The following is a 19,650-nucleotide window of genomic DNA, read 5'->3' on the forward strand; positions in this document are numbered from 1 at the left end:
TCTCCCTCAGGACACAGCCTACACAGAAGCAAGTCAAACCTTGAGATAACAGTGGCCTGGACAGCAGCTTGATTTTTGCCTAGTGAAAAAGACCCCAAGCCAGAGGCACCCATCTCAGCAGCTCCTGGATTCCTGACTCACAGAAAATGGGAGTTCCAATGCATGTTTGCGTTTTGAAGCCATTAACTTTTGGAATACTTTGTTATGTAGCAATTCAGAATGAATAACCCTTTTGTATTCCTCCTGGTCTTGGTTTCCTCATTTTGAGGAAACTAACAATGAAAACTTGGAGCTCAAATATTTGTATGAAGATAGCAATAATAATTCAAAAAATCTAAAGCTATATATTCTTCAAATTGCATACACTGCTATGTATTGACGTTCTAAGACACAAATTCCAACAATTTGTATATTGAAATCCCGACTGCTAGAAACTCAGAAAGTGACCTTATTTGGAAATACGATTGTGTGATGTCATTTCAGATCTAATCAGTTAAGGAGAGGTCATACTAGAGTATGGTGGGCACTAAATCCAATGACTAGAGATCTTATAAAAGGGAGAAATTTGGACACAGACATGCATATAGGGAGAATGCCATCTGAAGACACACATGGAGAAGACAGCTATCTACAAGCCAAGGGGAGAAGCTGGGAACATGCCACCCCTCACAGTTTTCTGGAACCAACTCTGCTGCTCCCCTCCCCTGAGACTTCTAACTTTTAGAACCACAGACAACATATTTTTGTTGTTTACACCACCAGTTTGTGGCGCTGTGCCAGGCAACTCAAGAAAACAAATAGAAAGAGGCATTTCTTGAGTTCAGTGTCACACATTCTCCCTGTAACACTGGAGGGTCCTTTGTTCAAGAAGCGTATGAAGTCACCAAGTTGCTTTTGCAACTTATTTTTAAGGTACTAAGTTCTGGGAACCACGTGATTTGTTGTGTTTTCTCTCTATAAATATCAGGACAGGCTCTGCTTTTCAGCAGTCATTGGACTTCAGCATGATTACTTCTCAGTTGCTGACTTACGTGGCAATTTTGGTTCTCTGTATCTTAAGAGCCAGCTCCCTGGATACTTTCATTGCAGCTGTTTATGAGCATGCGGTGATATTGCCTAATACCACAGGAACACCCGTGTCTCCTGAAGAGGCACTGGCATTAATGAATCGGAATCTGGATCTTCTGGAAGGAGCAATCACGTCAGCAGCCAAGCAGGTACCATTTCCTCATGTGCTCCCTTCTGTGCCAAAGGGTGGGGTCTCAGGAGACAGGCTCATTGTGAGTCAACGATACTTTGGATTGATGCATGTATCAAGATAGATAAGAATTTTTGTTTTATAACTTAGAACCATACTTTCCTCTCAAAAGTTTCAGAGGAAGGACACTATTACCTTTTCCTAATAGTGAGATCAAAGTTAAGAAAATGTTTATAATCTTTAAGAAGTATCAGACTTTTAAGGAACTTGTTGTAAGTTCAGAATCTTTGTTCCTCTTTGCCACTGCAGATGGAGATGGAAGACAAAATGGGTCTAGCTAATTACTTACTAATATGAATTATATATAGCACAGTTCATTCTAATTATAGGATAAGAGTATATCTATTAGTGCATAGTAATCCTTGAATTGAATGAAGTATTGAGTTTAAAGCAAATCATATAGTATAAGAATATAATTTACAAATGTGGTTAACCTAAGATATCATAGATCAGTTGTGTACCTGAGACACATGAAATATGCAGAAATCACCAGTACATACATATTTAATATCCATCAATCAACATTTTCATTTATACTAAAATATAAAAAGTTTCCCAAGGTTCTGATATTCTTTTGCACCCTTAATCCAAGTACTTCCTAAAGGCCACAGCAACTTTCAAGGTGCCTTTCCATCCCAAAGTTGCCCAGGTTAGTGCAGGAAGCACCTGTAAGCCAAGCACTGTGCATGTAACCAGTGTGCAACTCCTTTCCTTCTGAGGAACAGGATTCATGCTTGCAGATCATGTTGTAGGGGACAGCTGGAGCAGAATAGGAAGTAAACAGAGAAGGTGAATCATCAGTCAGCTCTGACCCTGACAAAATCACACACAGAAACTGGCCAAAGTTTAGGGAGGGGTTTGAAATGGAATAAACTAGGTTTATATTTAACAGCTGCAATGGGAGACAGATCATGAGTGGCTTGGAAAACTTTTAATGTCTGTCAAAAAATGGAAAAGTCACACAGGAACAATAATGAAGAATTGGAAAGCTAAAGTTCTTGGGAAAAGAAAATAAATTATAAATATAAGGAAAGACTAATATTGGAAGGTTAGAACAAAGCCCCAGTGGTTTTTAGCCACTCATTTACTCTGTGCGTCTTTCAGGCCCTCTCTTGATTGTTTGCCTATTTGTTTGACCGGCGCCATGTCTCATTAGGCTAATCCTCTGCCTGCGGCGCTGGCACCCTGGGTTCTAGTCCCGGTTGGGGCTCTGGTTCTGTCCCACTTGCTCTTCTTCCAGTCCAGCTCTCTGCTGTGGCCTGGGAGGGCAGTGGAGGATGGCCCAAGTTCTTGGGTCCTGCACCTGTATGAGAGACCAGGAGGAAGCATGTGGCTCCTGGCTTCGGATCGGCGCAGCGCGCTGGCCGTAGCGGCCATTAGGGAGGTAAACCAATGGAAGGAAGACCTTTCTCTCTGTCTCTCTCTCTCACTGACTAACTCTGCCTGTCAAAAAAAAAGTATTTAATTAAGCTACTTTTTTAACAGGGTGCACATATTATTGTGACCCCAGAAGATGGTATTTATGGCTGGGATTTCAACAGGGCATCTCTCTACCCATACTTGGAGGATATCCCAGACCCTCAGGTAAACTGGATTCCTTGTAATAATCCTAACAGGTAAGGAAATAAGTTGGTGAAAAATTCAATCACAAACATCAACTTGTATTACTTGGGAACACTTTCTTAATCGTTGTTGCTTAGATCCACTATCAACTCTAAGTTGCAGGCTAGTTTTTTTTTTTTCCTTCTACCATGAATGTATTTCTTAGGAAAGTGAATGTGAATCATGAAATCACAGAAATCAGTGCACAAAAGGAACTTTGTAGATACCTTTCGATTGAGAGAAAGAGCTGGAAAGAGGAGAGGTATAACTTGGCTTAGGGTCATAGGAGTAGCTATAGAAAAACAGGACCCTCATCTCTGACTCCTTGACAATCAGCAGAAAAACATTTCCTGGTGTGGGACCATAATTTGAAAACTGTGTTAATAAATGGTGAAATAGAGACATATATCAGTTTAGGACTAATAATTTTCCTTTCTCATTGTTAACATAGGAGATGAGGTTAACATATTAAACTCCTTAAAGATTAAGTTGATTGGGGCAGCATTGTGATGTAGCACGTTAAGCCAACACCTGCAATGCTGTCATCCCATATTGACACCAGTTCTTGTCCTGGCTGCTCCACTTCTGATCCAGCTGCCTGCCAATGTGCCTGGAAAGACTACGGAAGATGGCCCAAGTACTTGGGCACCTGCACGCACATGGGAGACCAGGATGAAGTTCCAGACTGCTGGCGTCAGCCTGGCACAGCCCCAGCTTGTTGCAGCTACTTGGAGACTGAACTAGCAGACCGAAGGTCTTCTTCTCCTTCTCCTCCTCTTCCCCTTCCCCTTTCCTCCTTTTCCTCCTCCTTCTCTCTGCAACTCTGTATTTAAAATAAAATTTAAAAATCTTTAAAAAGTTAAATTGATTGTTAGGAGGTAATATGACCGGGAAGTGAGTGGCATAAATCAGATCTAGAATGAAGAAATATGAAATGTGATGAAAGTAGCACTAGCCATTCTGATGTAAGCAAACCAATGTTTTATACATTTAAGAGAAGCAGTTAACGCCATTTCTTTCTTTCCCTCTCTCTCTCTTTCTTTCTCTCTCTCTTTCTTTTTCTTCCTTTCTTTCCTTTTTCTTTCTTTTTAAGATTTATTTGAAACTCAGAATTACAGAGAGAGAAAGAGAGAGACAGTGAGAGAGAATCTTCTATCTGCTGGGTCATTCCCAAATGACTGCAACAGCTGGAACTAGGCCAGGTTGAAGCCAGGTGCCATGGCTTCTTCTGGGTCTCCCATATGACTGCAGGAGCCCAAGCACTTGGGTAATTCTCTGCTTTTTCTCAGGTCCATTAGCAGGGAGTTGGATTGGAAATGGAGCACACAGTACTAAAACTGGCTCTCATATGGGTCACTGGCTGTAGCTTAACCTGCTATGCCACAAAGCTGGCCCTAACACACTTCTTTGTTTCACTATGGCTAAAACTATATTGACAATTCCTGTTTTGAAATTGCTCTCTAAACCACACATACTAACTGTTGTAGCTACTAATAGAAACACCTTGATTTTGAAAATGTTCAATATTGCTTACCTTAATAATTCATTTATTTCAAATTTAATTATGTCTTAAGTATTTCTTATTTCACTATCTCCCAAGATGACTCAACCATGTCTAAAAGACTAGAATTCTATTATCAGTTCCATTATAAGTGATTTGTTTTAGAACAGCCTTTCCTAGTGCCAAATATCCAAAAACCTCCTCAATATCCCCATTAGGAGGCTCCATTTGTTCCATCTCAAGGATCCTTGTTGGCTGGCACCACAGCTCACTAGGCTAATCCTCCGCCTTGTGGCGCCGGCACACCGGGTTCTAGTCCCAGTCAGGGTGCCGGATTCTGTCCCGGTTGCCCCTCTTCCAGGCCAGCTCTCTGCTGTGGCCAGGGAGTGCAGTGGAGGATGGCCCAAGTCCTTGAGCCCTGCACCCCATGGGAGACCAGGATTAGTACCTGACTCCTGCTATCGGATCAGCGCGGTGCGCCGGCTGCAGCGCGCCAGCCGCGGCAGCCATTAGAGGGTGAACCAATGGCAAAGGAAGACCTTTCTCTCTGTCTCTCTCTCTCACTGTCCACTCTGCCTGTCAAAAAAAAAAAAAAAAAATCCTTGTTGCCCCTTCACATTTTCCATGAACTAATGATAGTTTTCTTCATTTATTTATTTATTTCATTTTTTTCCTTCAATCCTTTATTCAAAAGTTTGGGGGGAGGTATCTAATATGTCCATGTACTGTTCTCAGCAACTGACTGAACAAAACACTAAAAAAGCTGTGTCCTTCTTGAGCTTATATTTTAGTGTGGAGAGATAGTAGATAACTGGAAAAAAGATAATTACCCAGCTATCTACCTTTATCTGGGTAACTATCATCTGTCTACTTATTTATGATATGAGATGGAGGTAAATTGTAGGTCATGGAGAAAATACCGCAGGAAGGGTTAATACAGTGGCAAGCATGGGGTTGAAATTTTTACTACATCATCAGAGTACTTTAGAGTGATGCTTAAGCAAAGAATTGAAGGAAGGGAGAGTAGGTCATATCAGTATTAAGTATTCCAGGCCAAGGAAATTCTAGCCTCCAAGATTCTGTGAACAGAGTATGTGTCTAGATTGTGAGGAATAACAAAATTGGTGTGGTTGAGATGAAGTGAGTGTTGTGGGGAGAAGAATAGGAGACAGAGGCAGATAGGTAGCAGGAATATTTCATAAGGTTTCATTGGCCTCTGTCTTACCTCCAAGCTTTTTTTGTTCTCCAAATCTTTTAATTGTGGGAAAGCACATACAGCATAGAATTTAGTATCATAGCCATATTTAAGGGTATAGTTTAATGGTATTTATATTATTTAATGGTATATTGTTTTGCAACCACCTTCCATCTCCAGAAACTTCCATTTTACAAAACTCAGACTTCAAATCTAAATAATACTCCCCCATCCCCACTCCCCATCCTAGTCCCTGGAAACCATATTCTACTTTCTGTCTTTATAAATTTGCTCTATGTACTTCATACAAGTGGAATCAAACAGTATTTCTCTTTTTAATAACTAATTTATCCTAGAATAATGTCCTCAAGTTTTGTTCATATTATAGTATATGTGAGTATCTCCTTCCTTCTAAATGCTAAATAATGTTTCATGTGTGTATATACCACACACTGGCTATCCACTCATTCACAGATGATCATTTGGGTTGTTTCTACTTTTTAGCTATTTTGAGTAGTGCAGCTATGAACATGCGCATAGAGATAGCACTTTGACACCCTGCTTTCAATCTTTTTGTGTATATACCCATACCCAGAAAGGAATTGCTGGATCCTATGGCAGTTCCATTTTTAAATTTTAAAACACAATCAAACTGCTTTGCACAGTAGCTGTACCATTTTATTTCCCACCAACAGTGCACAAGGATTTCAATTTGTCTGCATCCTCGTAAATTCATGTTATTTTCTCATTTTTTTCTATTTTTTATTTATTTGACAGATAGAGTTATAGAAAGTGAGAGAGAGAGAGAGACAGAGAGACAGAGAGAGAAACAGAAAGAAAGGTCTTCCTTCCATTGGTTCACCCCCCAAATGGCCGCTGAAGCCAGGTGCTTCCTCCTGGTCTTCCATGTGGGTGCAGGGGCCCAAGCACTTGGGCCATCCTCCACTGCCCTCTCAGGCCACAGCAGAGAGCTGGACTGGAAAAGGAGCAACCAGGACTAGAACCCAGCACCCATATGGGATGCCTGCACTGCAGGCGGAGGATTAGCCAAGTGAGCCAGAACGCCGGTCCCTGTTTTTTTTTTTAATAGTAGCCATCCTAATGGGTGTGAAGTGGTATCTCATGGTTTTGATTGCATTTCTCTAATAATTACTCTGCTGAGTATAGTTTCATGTGCTTGTTACTTATTTGTGTATATTGTTTGGAGAAATATGTATTCAAATTTTTGCCCATTTTTGAATCAGATTTCATTTTGTTACTGAGTTCATTGATTCTTTATTCTGCCTGCTCAATCTGTCTTTGAATCTCTCTCATGCACTTTTATTTCAACTATTAGAATTTTGAACTACAGAATTTATTTTCATTTTTGTCTTTATTGATAGTTCTTCTCTGTTGATAAATTGCTTTTTAAATTAATTTAACTTTATTTGAAAGAGAGACAGACACATAGACAGAGATAGATAGATAGATAGATAGATAGATAGATAGATAGATAATTGTTCATCTGCTGGTTAATGCTTCAAATGCCTGCAAATCACAATAGTTGGAAATGGGCCAGGCTAAAGCCAAGAACTGGAACTCAGTCTGGATCTCCCACATGGGTATCAAGGACCCAAGTATTTAAGTTATCACCTGGTACCTTCAGGTGTGCATTAACGGAAAGCGGCAACTGGGAAACAGAACCAGAACCAGATCTCAGAGGCTCTGATATGGGATATAGTTTTTCCAATTGGCATCTTAACCATTGTGCTAAACACTAATGCCCTCATACATTTTTTAAAAAGGCTTTCTCCACATCTTCCATTATTTCTTTGAGTATCTTTAAGGCAGTTGTTTTAAAGTTTCTGTCTAGTAGATCTGTCCTGCAGTTTTTGTCTAGGATGGCTTCTGTTTCTTTCTTTTTGAATGGACTATACTTTCTCCTTTCTTTGTATGTCTTAATGATTTTTTTTCATTGTTGTTGATAACTGTGCATTTGAATCTTATAATGCATTAACTTCAATAACTGGATTCTCCCCCTTCATTGGGATTTACTGTGTGTGTTCTTCCTTTTTTGATTATTTTTGGCTGTTTCTATGTTGTTATCAGCTTGAGGTGTAAACTTAAAGTCTTCTCAGGTCTTTTCTGAGTCTTTATCCTTTCCTGAACATATGGTGATTTTCTAAATTCCCCTGGATATCTAATTGCTTCTATATGTTTTTGTCTTTAAATGACTGGCTCACAGAAAGGAAAAAAGAAAAAAATACACTGGCTCTTTCAATCACCTGGAAATCATCGTCAGAGAGGCAGGACTTGTGATAATGGGTGTATGAAGGCGCATATGCAATAAGGGTTGCCTAATTCTGTGTCTGCATGGCCGTGCTCAGAAGCAGCAACCAGTGATCTGTAAACAGAGCCCTGCTACTCAGATGGCAGGGTGCTTACTGTCTTCCCTGCTTCCATATTTGTGGTGGCTTGCACCAGGGCTGTGGGATTGGTAGATAATTTGGAGCTAGGAGCTGAAATGAACTCAAATTAACCACAATTTACCTCCCAAGACTTCCCTTAGAAATTGAAAGCTTTTGAATTGACTCCAATTTTCTAAGTTACTTCAGACAGATTCTGCCCATGCAATTGTTATCCAGGTGGGGAAACAGATTCTTGGTGCTTTATATTTGGCCATCTTCTCAGGATTATCCTAATTCCCAATTTTGGTCCATTTACTAGATTTACTTTTTAATGCTTCTTTTCTGTCAGTCATGGGTCCAGTGACTAGGATATATGGGACCATAATACTTATAGAATGCTACAGACCAAGATGAATATGTATATGAATATACTATATACTTATAGATTATGATAGATACTATAAAAATATATGGCCTGGAATATTACCCGAAAGTAGTTTCTGACAACCAAAAAGCATGGACTTCCTCTCAATTCTCTTATTCCTGTCCTTATCCTTCTCTACTACCTTCTGTTATTTAGATTTTATTTTTATATATATATCGAATAATATATTCAAGTGATGATCCTGAATTTTGTTAAAAGCTAAGTTTGAGTTAAATTTTTTGTTTCATTTTTAAATGAATATGAACCAGATTTGGCCAAACTCCAGTACAAGAAAGACTCAGCTGCCTGGCCAAGGACAACTCTATCTATGTCGTCGCAAATATTGGAGACAAGAAGCTTTGCAATGCCAGTGACCCCCAGTGTCCTCCTGATGGCTGGTACCAATATAACACAGATGTGGTGTTTGATTCTCAGGGGAAACTAGTAGCGCGCTACCACAAGGTAAAATTAACTTGCAAGTAATTCAGCTACCGAATGTTTATGAAATAAAGTGGGCAAGTGGGAAAAATATTATTATTGTTACTACTAATAAGCGTACTTTAGAAGCAGAGCAGTTACAAAGTACAGAAAGCAATGATTAGGTGTGAAAAATAACTACAGATTCCCAAGGACTTCCTTCTGTGTTTAGACATAGGAGTGTGTTGCTTAGAGTATATGAGAATCAACAGGAACTACCTGCATTGAAATTTAATGTCATCTAGTGGAATCTATCATTTATCTTTTAAAAACAAAATTAAGTTTAATTATTTGAGAGAGAGAGAGAGAGATAGAGGGAAAGAGAGAGAGCAAGCTCCCATCTTCCCATCTGATAGTTTACTTCCCCAAAGCCTGAAATGGCCAGTGTTGGGCCAAGGTAGAAGCCAAAAGCTAAGACCCAATCCAGGTCTCCCACATAGGTGGCTGGAATCCATCTACTTGACCCACTTCTGCTACCTCTTGAGGTCTATAGTAGCAGGAAGCTGGAGTCTGGAGCCAGATGCCTACCCCAACTTTGTTCTTTTAAAGACATGACTTAATTATGGGTAAAGGACTAAAGTGAAATTCTCCTTACTGATAGAACTGGTCATGAGAAGAAAGGAGAAAACAAAGTTCTTTGCCCACAGACAGCAGTTAAACGTGTTATTGGCAAATAGTTGTCTATTTCACTCATATGCCTTGTAAAAATATGGAAATTCAACCAAAAGTTCCTTGGAGTAAGTTGGAGTAGCCTCCAACTCCCTAATGCACTGCTCTATCCCTGTGAAACAGGGATCAAGATGAAATTTGAACTGTCAAACAGATGTGAGCTTGCACTGTTCAGACATAGTGATGTCCAGGCTTGCTAAAAGACCTTCTTTCTTCATGTTCTGTACATTGCAGCAAAACCTTTTTATGGGCGAAGAACAGTTCAATGTTCCAAAGGAGCCTGAGGTTGTGACCTTTGACACCACTTTTGGAAAGTTTGGCATTTTCACGTGCTTTGATATACTCTTCCATGATCCTGCTGTTACCCTGGTGAAAGATCATCATGTGGACACCATACTCTTCCCAACAGCGTGGATGAATGTTTTACCACATTTATCAGCTATTGAATTCCATTCAGCTTGGGCTATGGGCATGGGAGTCAATTTTCTTGCAGCCAATACACATTGTCCTTCAAAGAAAATGACAGGTAAGGTACGATCTTTAAGATTTATAGGTTTGATGTAGTCAGAAAAAAGAAAACAAAAAAATTGTTGCCGATTAACATGTAATCTGTAACAGAACATTTTACAACTCTTATTTACTGTATATCTATCTGGTGATGTGCTATGGAATCAATTTCAATCCAAACAGTTTTGCAGATTTATTTATTCAAATTGAATGTTTACTCTGTCTTACCCTCCTCCCAAATTTACCAATTCATATAGTGAAATTTTCTTTTTTTTCTTTTTTTTTTTTTTTTGTAAGATTTATTTACTTATTTACTTGAAAGGCAGGGTTACAGAGAGAGAAGGGGCATCACAGGGAGACAGAGATCTTATATCAGCTGTTTCACTCTCCAAATGGCCACAATGCCCAGGGCTGGGTCAGATTGAAGCCAGGAGGCTGAAACTTCATCTTGGTCTCCCACATTGATGGCAGGGGCCCAAATCCTTGGACCATCTTCCTCTCCTTTACCGTATGCATTAGCTTGGAGCTGGATCAGAGGAGCAGTCAGGATGCCAGTGTTGCAGACAGTGCCTTAACCCACTGTAGCACAATACGGGACCCCTGTCTTGGCCTCTTCTTTTCCCCTTTTAAAGATTTATCTATTTATTTGAAAAGCAGACTTACAGAGAGAGGAAGAGAGAGAGAGAGAGAGACATCTTCCATTGCTGGTTCAGCCTCCAAATGGCTGCAATGGCCAGGGCTGGGCCAGTATGAAGCCAGGAGCCAGAAGCTTCATGTGGGACTCCCACACAGGAAGCAGGAGCCATCTTCCACTGCTTTCCCAAGCATCAGCAGGGAGCTGGATCAGAATTGGAGCAGCTGGGATTTGAACAGAACCCATATTTGATGCTGGTGTCACAGGTGGTGGCCCAATCCACTGTGCCACAACACTGTTTCCTTTTTTGGCTTCTTGATGTCATATTTTATTGGGTTCCCCCTCACCTCTTTGTCCTTATCCACAAATTTTACTAAATTAAATATACAGCTTAAAGGGAATCAAATGCTAATATGGATTTAAAACAACAAGCAAGGAGTCCCTTTTCACCTTCCTATTTCCTTTTTCTGATGGCATTTCCAGGAAGTGGCATATATGCACCTGATTCTCCCAGAGCATTTCATTATGACATGAAGACAGAGGAGGGAAAACTCCTCCTTGCACAACTGGATTCTCACCCACACCACACAGTAGTGAATTGGGCTTCTTATGCCAGCAGCATAGAACCACTTTCAAAGGGAAACCAGGAATTTAAGGGCACTGTCTTCTTTGATGAATTCACTTTCGTGGGGCTCACAGAAGCCACAGGAAATTACACAGTGTGTCAGAAAGATCTCTGCTGTCACCTAAGCTACAAGATGTCTGAGAAGAGATCAGATGAAGTTTATGCCCTAGGGGCATTTGATGGACTGCATACTGTTGAAGGGCACTATTATCTACAGGTAATATGTTGGTGTCAGTTTCCAGTTTAAATATGATCAAGTTTGACTTCGGATAAACAATAAATGATTTTTAAGTTACAAGGATGTCCCATTTTGGGGAATATATGTATACTTAAAAAGTTTATTTGAAATGTAAATATGTCTGGTAGACTGTACTTTTATTTGGTAAATTTTGTAATCTTAGATATCAGTCTAACTTTAATTTTGTTTTCAGTACCTGTATTTAAAATTATTCAAATTACAAGTTGAGCTAGTTTCCCTCTATTTGCATTAATATCTGTCTCGCGTTATACAGAGCTTGACACTAAGCATGTACTGAAGAATGATGGCATTGACCTTTGGAATTGTCCAGTAAAATGCGTTATGGCTACAAAGATTAGATATCTCATAGTCATCGAAATAAAAAAGGAGTTACTACAGCATGCTGAGATGGAACTCTTAAGAACAAGTGGCACCATGTACCTCTCATTCTACTGTTCTCTACCTTGGTCTGGCACTCATTCTATCTTACTCTGTTTATTGCATTACTCTCCTGATAGGCTTTCCTTTTGATAGTCACAACTCCATCTAGTCCATTCCCTCCTCTATAATTTAAAAAATCCACACCCCCCAAAAAAAAGCTATTTATGATTAAATCAATATCTTGCTTAAAATTCCTCACTGACTACTAACAAATCAAATTCGGAATATAAAAGATTGCTCCACCCCTACTCTCTGTCCTCTTTTCTCACTTCTGTTTACTTGTCCTAAGTTTTTGCAATACTGAGACACTTTCCTCCTGCAATTCACTAACATCTGCAGAACTTCTGGAAGTTTGTGTAGGCTGTTTCCTTTTTCTATGGGGATCACCACCCACTCACCTTTCATAACACTGTGCAGCCTTTCACCAGAAGAGCTGCCCAGATACTTCCCACATAACACCTTCCACCTCTTCAGCTTCATTAAGTATCTCTTTTATGTGTCCTCATAACATCCAATGCTTACTTTATCAAAGATACATCATGTAGTGTTAATCATACATATATTTTTGAGACTGGGAACTCTCTGAGTGCAGGGACAATACCCACTATGTAAAATTTTGTTTGCTTTTGATAAATGCTGTACTAATGGTTGTTCATTTTAACAAGCAATTGTTGAGCACCTAAAATGTGCTGGGCGTATATTACAGTGATAATTATATGATGGCAAATAAATATAGACCCTCTTCTTGAGGAATTTATTATTTAGTAAAGGTGAAAGACATTTGAACAGATAGCTTCAGTATAGGTTGGCATGTGATAGAATGTAGAATACATGTTTTGCTATAGGAGTACAAAGGTGCTGGATGTAGCCTAATTTTCATTTCCAGGGAAGTTTCTAGAAACACAATGTATGAATTGATGCTATTCTCCAGGTGAAAATAAGTGGGAGGAATACCAGGTAGAGTGGGGAGCATGAGCAAGGGTGTGGGTGTGGAAGAGCAGAGTATGCAAGGAAGAACAAGTTCGATATTAAGGTATAACATGAGATGCAAGGATAAGGCTAGAAGCAGCACAACATTCTGCAGGATCTTACTGGACATGCTTAAGATTGAGACTTTCTTGTTCAGTGATGGTCAGCTGTTGGAAGATTTTTCAGCAAGGAAATGATATGGTCAGATCTTTTTCAAATAGATCATTTCAGTTATGCTGTAGGTTATGTAATTAAGTTAAAAATGACTAAGATTATTGTAATAGTCCTATTAGGATCTGGACAAAAATTATCTAAGTAGGGATAATAGTAGAGCACAAAGTCAAGAAACATTTAGGAAATTAAATTAAAGGTTCATTTGTTATGTAAAAGGAAAGTGGAAGGAAGAGTCTAGAATATACCAGCTTTCTGGCAGGAGCAGCTGAGTGAATGAGATCTCTCTGGCACATGAAGATAAAGGAAGAGGAGCTTATTGGGTGGCAGTTGGATTCCAGTTTTATAAAGACAATAATGCATATTACCTAATATTACCATCAGAGTCTGCAGCAACACCCAGTATCAGACATGTTAATACTGTACATCTATTGGAAAACATGGGAATATTTACCATAAGCAATTCACATAGATATGTTATGAATTATGTTAGTTCAAGTTAGGTTTTAATGTGAAATGAGTTATAAAATTCCTTTTGTTCTAAAAATGATTTATTTACTTATTTATCATCATTTTTTATTTTAAAGAGAGGGAGAGAGAGAGAGAGATCTTCTATCATTTCATTTCCCAAATGACTGCAACAGCCAGGGCTGGGCCATTCTGAAGCCAGGAGCCCAGAACTCAGTTTGAGTCTCCCATATGGGTTGCAAGAACTCAAGTACTTGGGTCATTACCTACTGCCTTCTAGGATGTGTGTCAGAAGAAAGCCAGATGGGAAGCAGAGCAGGTGTCAAACCAGGCACTTAGGTAAAGTATGTGGGTGTCCCAAATGACTTCTTCTTCTTCTTCTTCTTTTTTCTTTTTTTTTTTTTACAAAGGGGAAAAAAAAGGCCTTTATTCAAAGAAATTCAACATACATCCAAAGCTTCTAAATTAACACAGTAAAAGAATGGACAGATTTACTTCTTAGGATTGCCAAATTTCCAAATGACTTCTTAACTGTTGAGCTGAATGCTCCCCACCTAGGGCTTTACTTTCTGAGAAATACACTCTACTTCATCTTCCAAATCTTGCACTGAATCTTTTATTTTTGTGAACATGTTTTTAATTTTCAACAGCTCTTTTTTATTTCTGAGTTTTTCATTTTTTTTAAAAAAAATGTTTGTTGTTGATTTCATGGATGCAGTGTTTTCTCCTATCTCTCTGAAGTTATTTAAAAATTATTTTTTAAAAGATTTATTTGAAAGTCAGAGTTAGAGAGAGAGAGAGAGAGAGAGAGAGAGGAAAGAAGAAACAGAGAGAGAGAGAGAGGAAAGAAGAAACAGAGAGAGAGAGAGAGAGATCTCATCCGTTGGTTCACTCCCTAGATGACCACAACTGCTAGGATGGGCCAGGCTTAAGCCAAGAGTCAGGAGCTTCTTCCAGATCTCCCACATGGGTGCAGGCACCCAAGCATGTGGTCCATGTTCCACTGGTTTCTCAGGCAGATTAGCAAGGAACAGGATTGGAAGTTGAGCTTCTGGTACTGTAGCCTGCCAATGTTGTGGGCAGTGGCTTTACCCACTACACCACAGCACCTGCCCCAAGAAAAGACATCTTGATTTTTCTTCTGCCTGAATAGTTAGTTTCCTCAAGTTGCAGTTATCTGGTTGTTTTGCCCATTGTTTGGCATTACAAATTTTCCTACCATTGTTGTAATCTGGAGATTGTACCAGAAACTGATTGAAAGTTTTGAGTATGTGGATGGCACTTGCCGATTTGAAGCTTTAGTAGGGTTATCTAGATAGACCTGTTATTAGGGAGACCTCCAAAATAAGTATCTTCAGAGACCTGCTCTTGGGATGGTCAGGTTTCAAGATTCTTCTAAATTTCTTCCTTCCTTCGTTCCTTCGTTCGTTCCTTCCCTCCTTTAAGGTTTACTTTTTTTTTTTTTTGTTAATGAATTACAGTGGAAGAGGGAGAGGGAGAAAGTGGGAGAGGGAGAGAGAGAGAGAGAGAAAGAGAGAAACTTTCATCCATGGGTTCACTGCCCAGATGGTTGCAACAGCCAGCACTGGGGTAGGCTGAAGCCAGGAGCCAAGAGCTTCTTCTTCTAGGTCTTCTACCTAGGGGCAGGGGCCCAAGCACTGGGACTATCCTCCATTACTTTCCCAGGTCCAGTTGCAGGGAGCCAGATTGGAAGTGGAGCAGAGGCGGGACAAGAACCAGTGCCAGTGTGAGATTCTGGTGTCGCAGGTGGTGGCTTTACCTGCTACAACACAATGCTGACCCCATTTAATTTCCTTCGTGAATAGAATTGCCTAATTTATAGAAGAAAAATACAGAATCCCCAGGTAAATTTGAGGTTCAGATAAACAACAACAAAAAATTTAGAGTACATTTCCTTCAATATTTGCGATACTTAATACTAAAAAGTCATTGTTATTTATCTTAACTTCAAATTTAACTGGGACTCCTGTCCTGTATTTTATTTGTCCCAACAATTCCTGAAAGATAAATCTCTTGCTGATAATATTTAGGAGTGAACTTGGGAAAATGGCCTTTCATGGTATAGGGGAGCTGATGGTGGGAGTTGTTTTCAACATTCAATACAATTTATTCATGTAATCCTCTTTACCAGAGTCTATAAAATCTCCATCCATACCCTTTCTGGGAAGAAATTCTCAGTCTCTTACTATAATAGGGAATGGGGAAATTGTCCATTTGTATTAGACACTATGTATTTAAGGCATCCTTCACAATTTTACACTGATTTTCCTAATTTTAACCACTGCATCTGTACTCCCAGCTCTGAGGAACCTGGTGGTAGTGATGGAGTATTGTGAGTATTCCGCAGTGTATATGCTTGGATATGGCTTGCTCCACTGCCAATTTAGGCTGTAGGTCTACTAAATCAGTTACCACATACTGTTGCAACACTTGAGTCTCTATAATTGGGCTGTTGTCTGTCCTCCTGTTCTCTTCTGCTTGTGGGATCTTTAAAAAAATTGTGTTAGTTTCTGTAAGATTTCAAGGGAACTAAATACAAACATATTCATTCCACCTTTACCTTAAACACACACGCTCCAAAGTGCTGGCTTTTCACCAGCAAAAGTTGAAGCATGGAGACAAGTTAAAGATTCACGCTTTAGGCCGGCGCCATGGCTCAACAGGCTCATCCTCCATCTTTGGCGCCGGCACCCCGGGTTCTAGTCCTGGTCGGGGCGCCGGATTCTGTCCCGGTTGCTCCTCTTCCAGGCCAGCTCTCTGCTGTGGCCCGGGAGTGCAGTGGAGGATGGCTCAAGTCCTTGGGCCCTGCACCCGCATGGGAGACCAGGAGAAGCACCTGGCTCCTGGCTTTGGAAGAGCTCGGTGTGCCAGCTGCAGTGTGCCCACCGCAGCGGCCATTGTGGGGTGAATCAACAGAAAAAGAAGACCTTTCTCTCTGTCTCTCTCTCTCTCACTGTCCACTCTGCCTGTCCAAAAGAAAAAAAAAAAAGATTCATGCTTTAGTCAGGCAAGAATGAGGGTGGCTTGTACTATGTGTACACATGAAGCTAAATGAACATGGGTTTCCCTTTTGGGAACCTTCAACTTGCATGGTTAGATGACTCATACTTAGATGTGAAGTTCAAACAGTTCCGTACTATAGTGGAAGAAAAACTTAATGGAGAACTGGTTCAGTCCTTGCACAAATATGAAATATGTGACTTTACCAGATCACCAGGATGATCTCTGGGTCAACTCTAATGTTCATTACTACCCTGAAGTTCTTATATTTTGTGAGATAAGCAATAATACAGATTTCACTAGTGTCTAAATTAAACTTTCTTTTAAATGAACACGTTTGATAGTTAAAACATCTAATGTGAGAACCAGGACTATATGGTTTTTCATGGCTAGAAGTCAAGTGTCTCATGATCTCTTTATGTGGTTAATCTGTTTGACATGAATTGCAGAAGCACTGGAGTCTGAAATTCTTTATTTCAATAACTAGTTGCATTTGTTATTCTGAATGAGCTGGATGAATTTAATGAGAAAATACAGTATTTTGCCAAATGGAAGGGTATGGGAGTTTTTCAAGTCAGAAGAATTGTATTTCAATTGATTTTCTTGTGACTTTCTTGTTTTTAAAAGCAGCTTATATTTTATTTAATTAACCTTATTTTATATTGTTAAATTATTTCCCAGTTTCATTGAGGTGTAATTAAAATTTAAAAAGTGTATATTTATGGTATCAACATGATGCTTTGTTATATGTATACTATGTATACTGAGAATGATGAAATCAAGCTAATGAAGATACCCATTGCGACTTTCTTGTGACTTATTGGCTTGCATTGTCCTTAGATCTGTACCCTTCTGAAGTGTAGAACCACTGGCTTAAACACTTGTGGGCACTCAGTTGAAACAGCTTCTACTATGTTTGAGATGTTCTCCCTCAGTGGTACTTTTGGAACCCAGTATGTCTTCCCTGAGGTATTGCTGAGTGACACTAAGCTTGCACCTGAAGAATTCCAGGTAAGAATCTTTGCCTAATACTAACAATTAATTTCATGTAAGAGGAAACTTTTTTTTAATATCAAAATCTATTCACGTGCTTACAAATATTATAAAAAATCTCCATTTGGAAAGGGTAAGATTATCCTTAGGTGTGTGAGGATATTGAGCAAACTGAATTTCTTAGCCTAATAATGAATGTGATTAAGAAATTACTTAATTAAGAATTAAGAAACGAGCCTCATTTGCAAGGAGGCTGGACTACTTAAGATCTGTTAAGTAGGAAGAAGATTCAACAAGAATAGTTTCAGGACCAGTCCCACCAGAAGTCCCATACGATTACTGGGGAATAGGGAAGTTGAAAGAAATCACTCTTACTGTGTGGGTCAAGACTCAGTGTGGGCCGGCGCCATGGCTCAATAGGCTAATCCTCCACTAGCGGTGTCGGCACACCGGGTTCTAGTCCCGGGCGGAGCGCCGGATTCTGTCCCGGTTGCCCCTCTTCCAGGCCAGCTCTCTGCTGTGGCCAAAGAGTGCAGTGGAGGATGGCCCAAGTGCACCCCATGGGAGACCAGGAGAAGCACCTGGCTCCTGCCTTTGGATCAGCGCGGTGTGCCAGCCGCAGTGCGCCAGTTGTGGCGGCCATTGGAGGGTGAACCAACGGCAAAAAGGAAGACCTTTCTCTCTATCTCTCTCTCTCTCACTATCCACTCTGCCTGTCAAAAAAAAAAAAAAAAAAAAGGGGGGGGGGGACTCAATGTGACCGCAGCAGAAAGCTGAAGGACAGAGAGCACAATAGGGTTTGGTGTTGGCAAGGAAGCAAAAACTTTAAACCCAAAAACAACTCCTTGGAGCCTATGTGTCTGCTCGGTGACATTCTCCCATTGACTTTGCCTCCAGGGATTACTCCTGTGTCCCTTTCCTGGTTTGAAGAACTGCTGGGTGAGGGAGAACAATGGGACTGTTGGGAGATTGTGGTGGGTGTGTGATGGGGGGTGGTAGATACGCAGTTCAACCTCCCCTTATTCAATAATGTCTGATTATTTAAGGGCATCTTTATACTGCCTGAGAGGACTAGATTTCTTTTTTATATGCTATCAATTCCATTGTTTTATGTTTATTAACTCATGGAATGCTTCCTTGAGTAAATAGAGCATTTGATATCGATTATAGGCACTTCAGGAATAAATCAATCAGTATAAGTTCCACAGCTCCAATTTTTCAAATATCTTTGACAGAATAGAATTTGAACAGTATTTTTATTGTTTATCCATCCAGTGATGCTGGATTTCATACGTATGATGAGATTATGTGTCTTAAAGTTAAAACCTGTCTACTTTTCTGTGTTCTAACTAGGTGTCTAGTGATGGACGCCTGATGAGCCTGAAGCCAACATCTGGACCTGTCTTAACAGTAACTCTGTTTGGAAGGTTGTATGAGAAGGATCAGGCATCAGATGCTTCCTCAGATCTCACAGCACAAGCCCTGGGAATCATTTTAACAGTTGTAATAAATATTGTGTGCTCTTTATTTTGGTAGGATAATTATATATTTCATCTCTTTTATTTGGGATAATTTAAAAATATGGTGAATGAGAAAAGGATTGTCTTGGATTTTGCAAATAGTGGTTTGTGGTATTTTTAAATTACAAATATACATTTGTCTTTGTTTAGAAGAACACGTATCAATATATATGTTAATTTGCAAAAACTATTTGAGCTTTGTTCTTTCCTGAAATTGGGTTGTTTGTATCAAATTGGACTCACAAATGCTTTCTGCAGAAGAAATAAAAATTACATCAAATCTCTTCTAAAATACACTTAAGTTTGAAATATTTTTTCTAAAGATTTATTTATTTATTTGAAAGAGTTACAGAGAGAGAGAAGAAGAGGCAAAGAGTGAGAGAGATCTTCCATCCTCTGGTTCACTTCCCAAATGACCACAATGACTAGAGCTGTGCCGATCTGAAGCCAGGAGCCAGGAGCTTCTTCTGGGTCTGAGCTTCTTCTAGGTCTCCCAACCGGGGGGCAGGGGCCCAAGGGCTTGGGCCATCTTCTACTGCTTTCCTAGGCC

General features: G+C 39.8%; 1 protein-coding gene across 4 annotated transcripts; it reads left to right on the forward strand.

The window, feature by feature from the left end:
• Positions 1–787: 787 nt before the first annotated feature.
• On the forward strand, positions 788–19,392 carry VNN1 (vanin 1). 4 transcript variants are annotated; one of them, XM_070073552.1, is made up of 8 exons: positions 985–1,217; positions 2,744–2,842; positions 3,455–3,614; positions 8,637–8,829; positions 9,748–10,039; positions 11,138–11,496; positions 17,428–17,598; positions 18,934–19,392. In XM_070073552.1, exons 3-8 carry the CDS (start codon positions 3,520–3,522, stop codon positions 19,114–19,116), a joined length of 1,293 nt encoding a protein of 430 aa, XP_069929653.1. In that variant the 5' UTR covers positions 985–1,217; positions 2,744–2,842; positions 3,455–3,519; the 3' UTR covers positions 19,117–19,392. The 4 variants fall into 4 exon arrangements, with proteins under 4 accessions (XP_008261753.2, XP_002714789.2, XP_069929653.1 ...); XM_070073553.1 differs by having other exon boundaries at positions 988–1,217; positions 3,312–3,614; XM_008263531.4 differs by lacking the exon at positions 3,455–3,614 and having other exon boundaries at positions 788–1,217.
• Positions 19,393–19,650: the final 258 nt, after the last annotated feature.

This window comes from Oryctolagus cuniculus, chromosome 5 (genome assembly GCF_964237555.1).
Source record: "Oryctolagus cuniculus chromosome 5, mOryCun1.1, whole genome shotgun sequence".
Lineage (NCBI taxonomy): Eukaryota > Metazoa > Chordata > Mammalia > Lagomorpha > Leporidae > Oryctolagus > Oryctolagus cuniculus.

Bases quoted from the DNA above. Each gene is read 5' to 3' on its own strand.
- VNN1 (XM_002714743.5), top strand. From the start codon at position 1,005: ATGATTACTTCTCAGTTGCTGACTTACGTGGCAATTTTGGTTCTCTGT. The intron at 1,218-2,743 runs GTACCATTTCCT...CTTTTTTAACAG, and splicing joins TCACGTCAGCAGCCAAGCAG to GGTGCACATATTATTGTGAC. The intron at 8,830-9,747 runs GTAAAATTAACT...TGTACATTGCAG, and splicing joins TAGTAGCGCGCTACCACAAG to CAAAACCTTTTTATGGGCGA.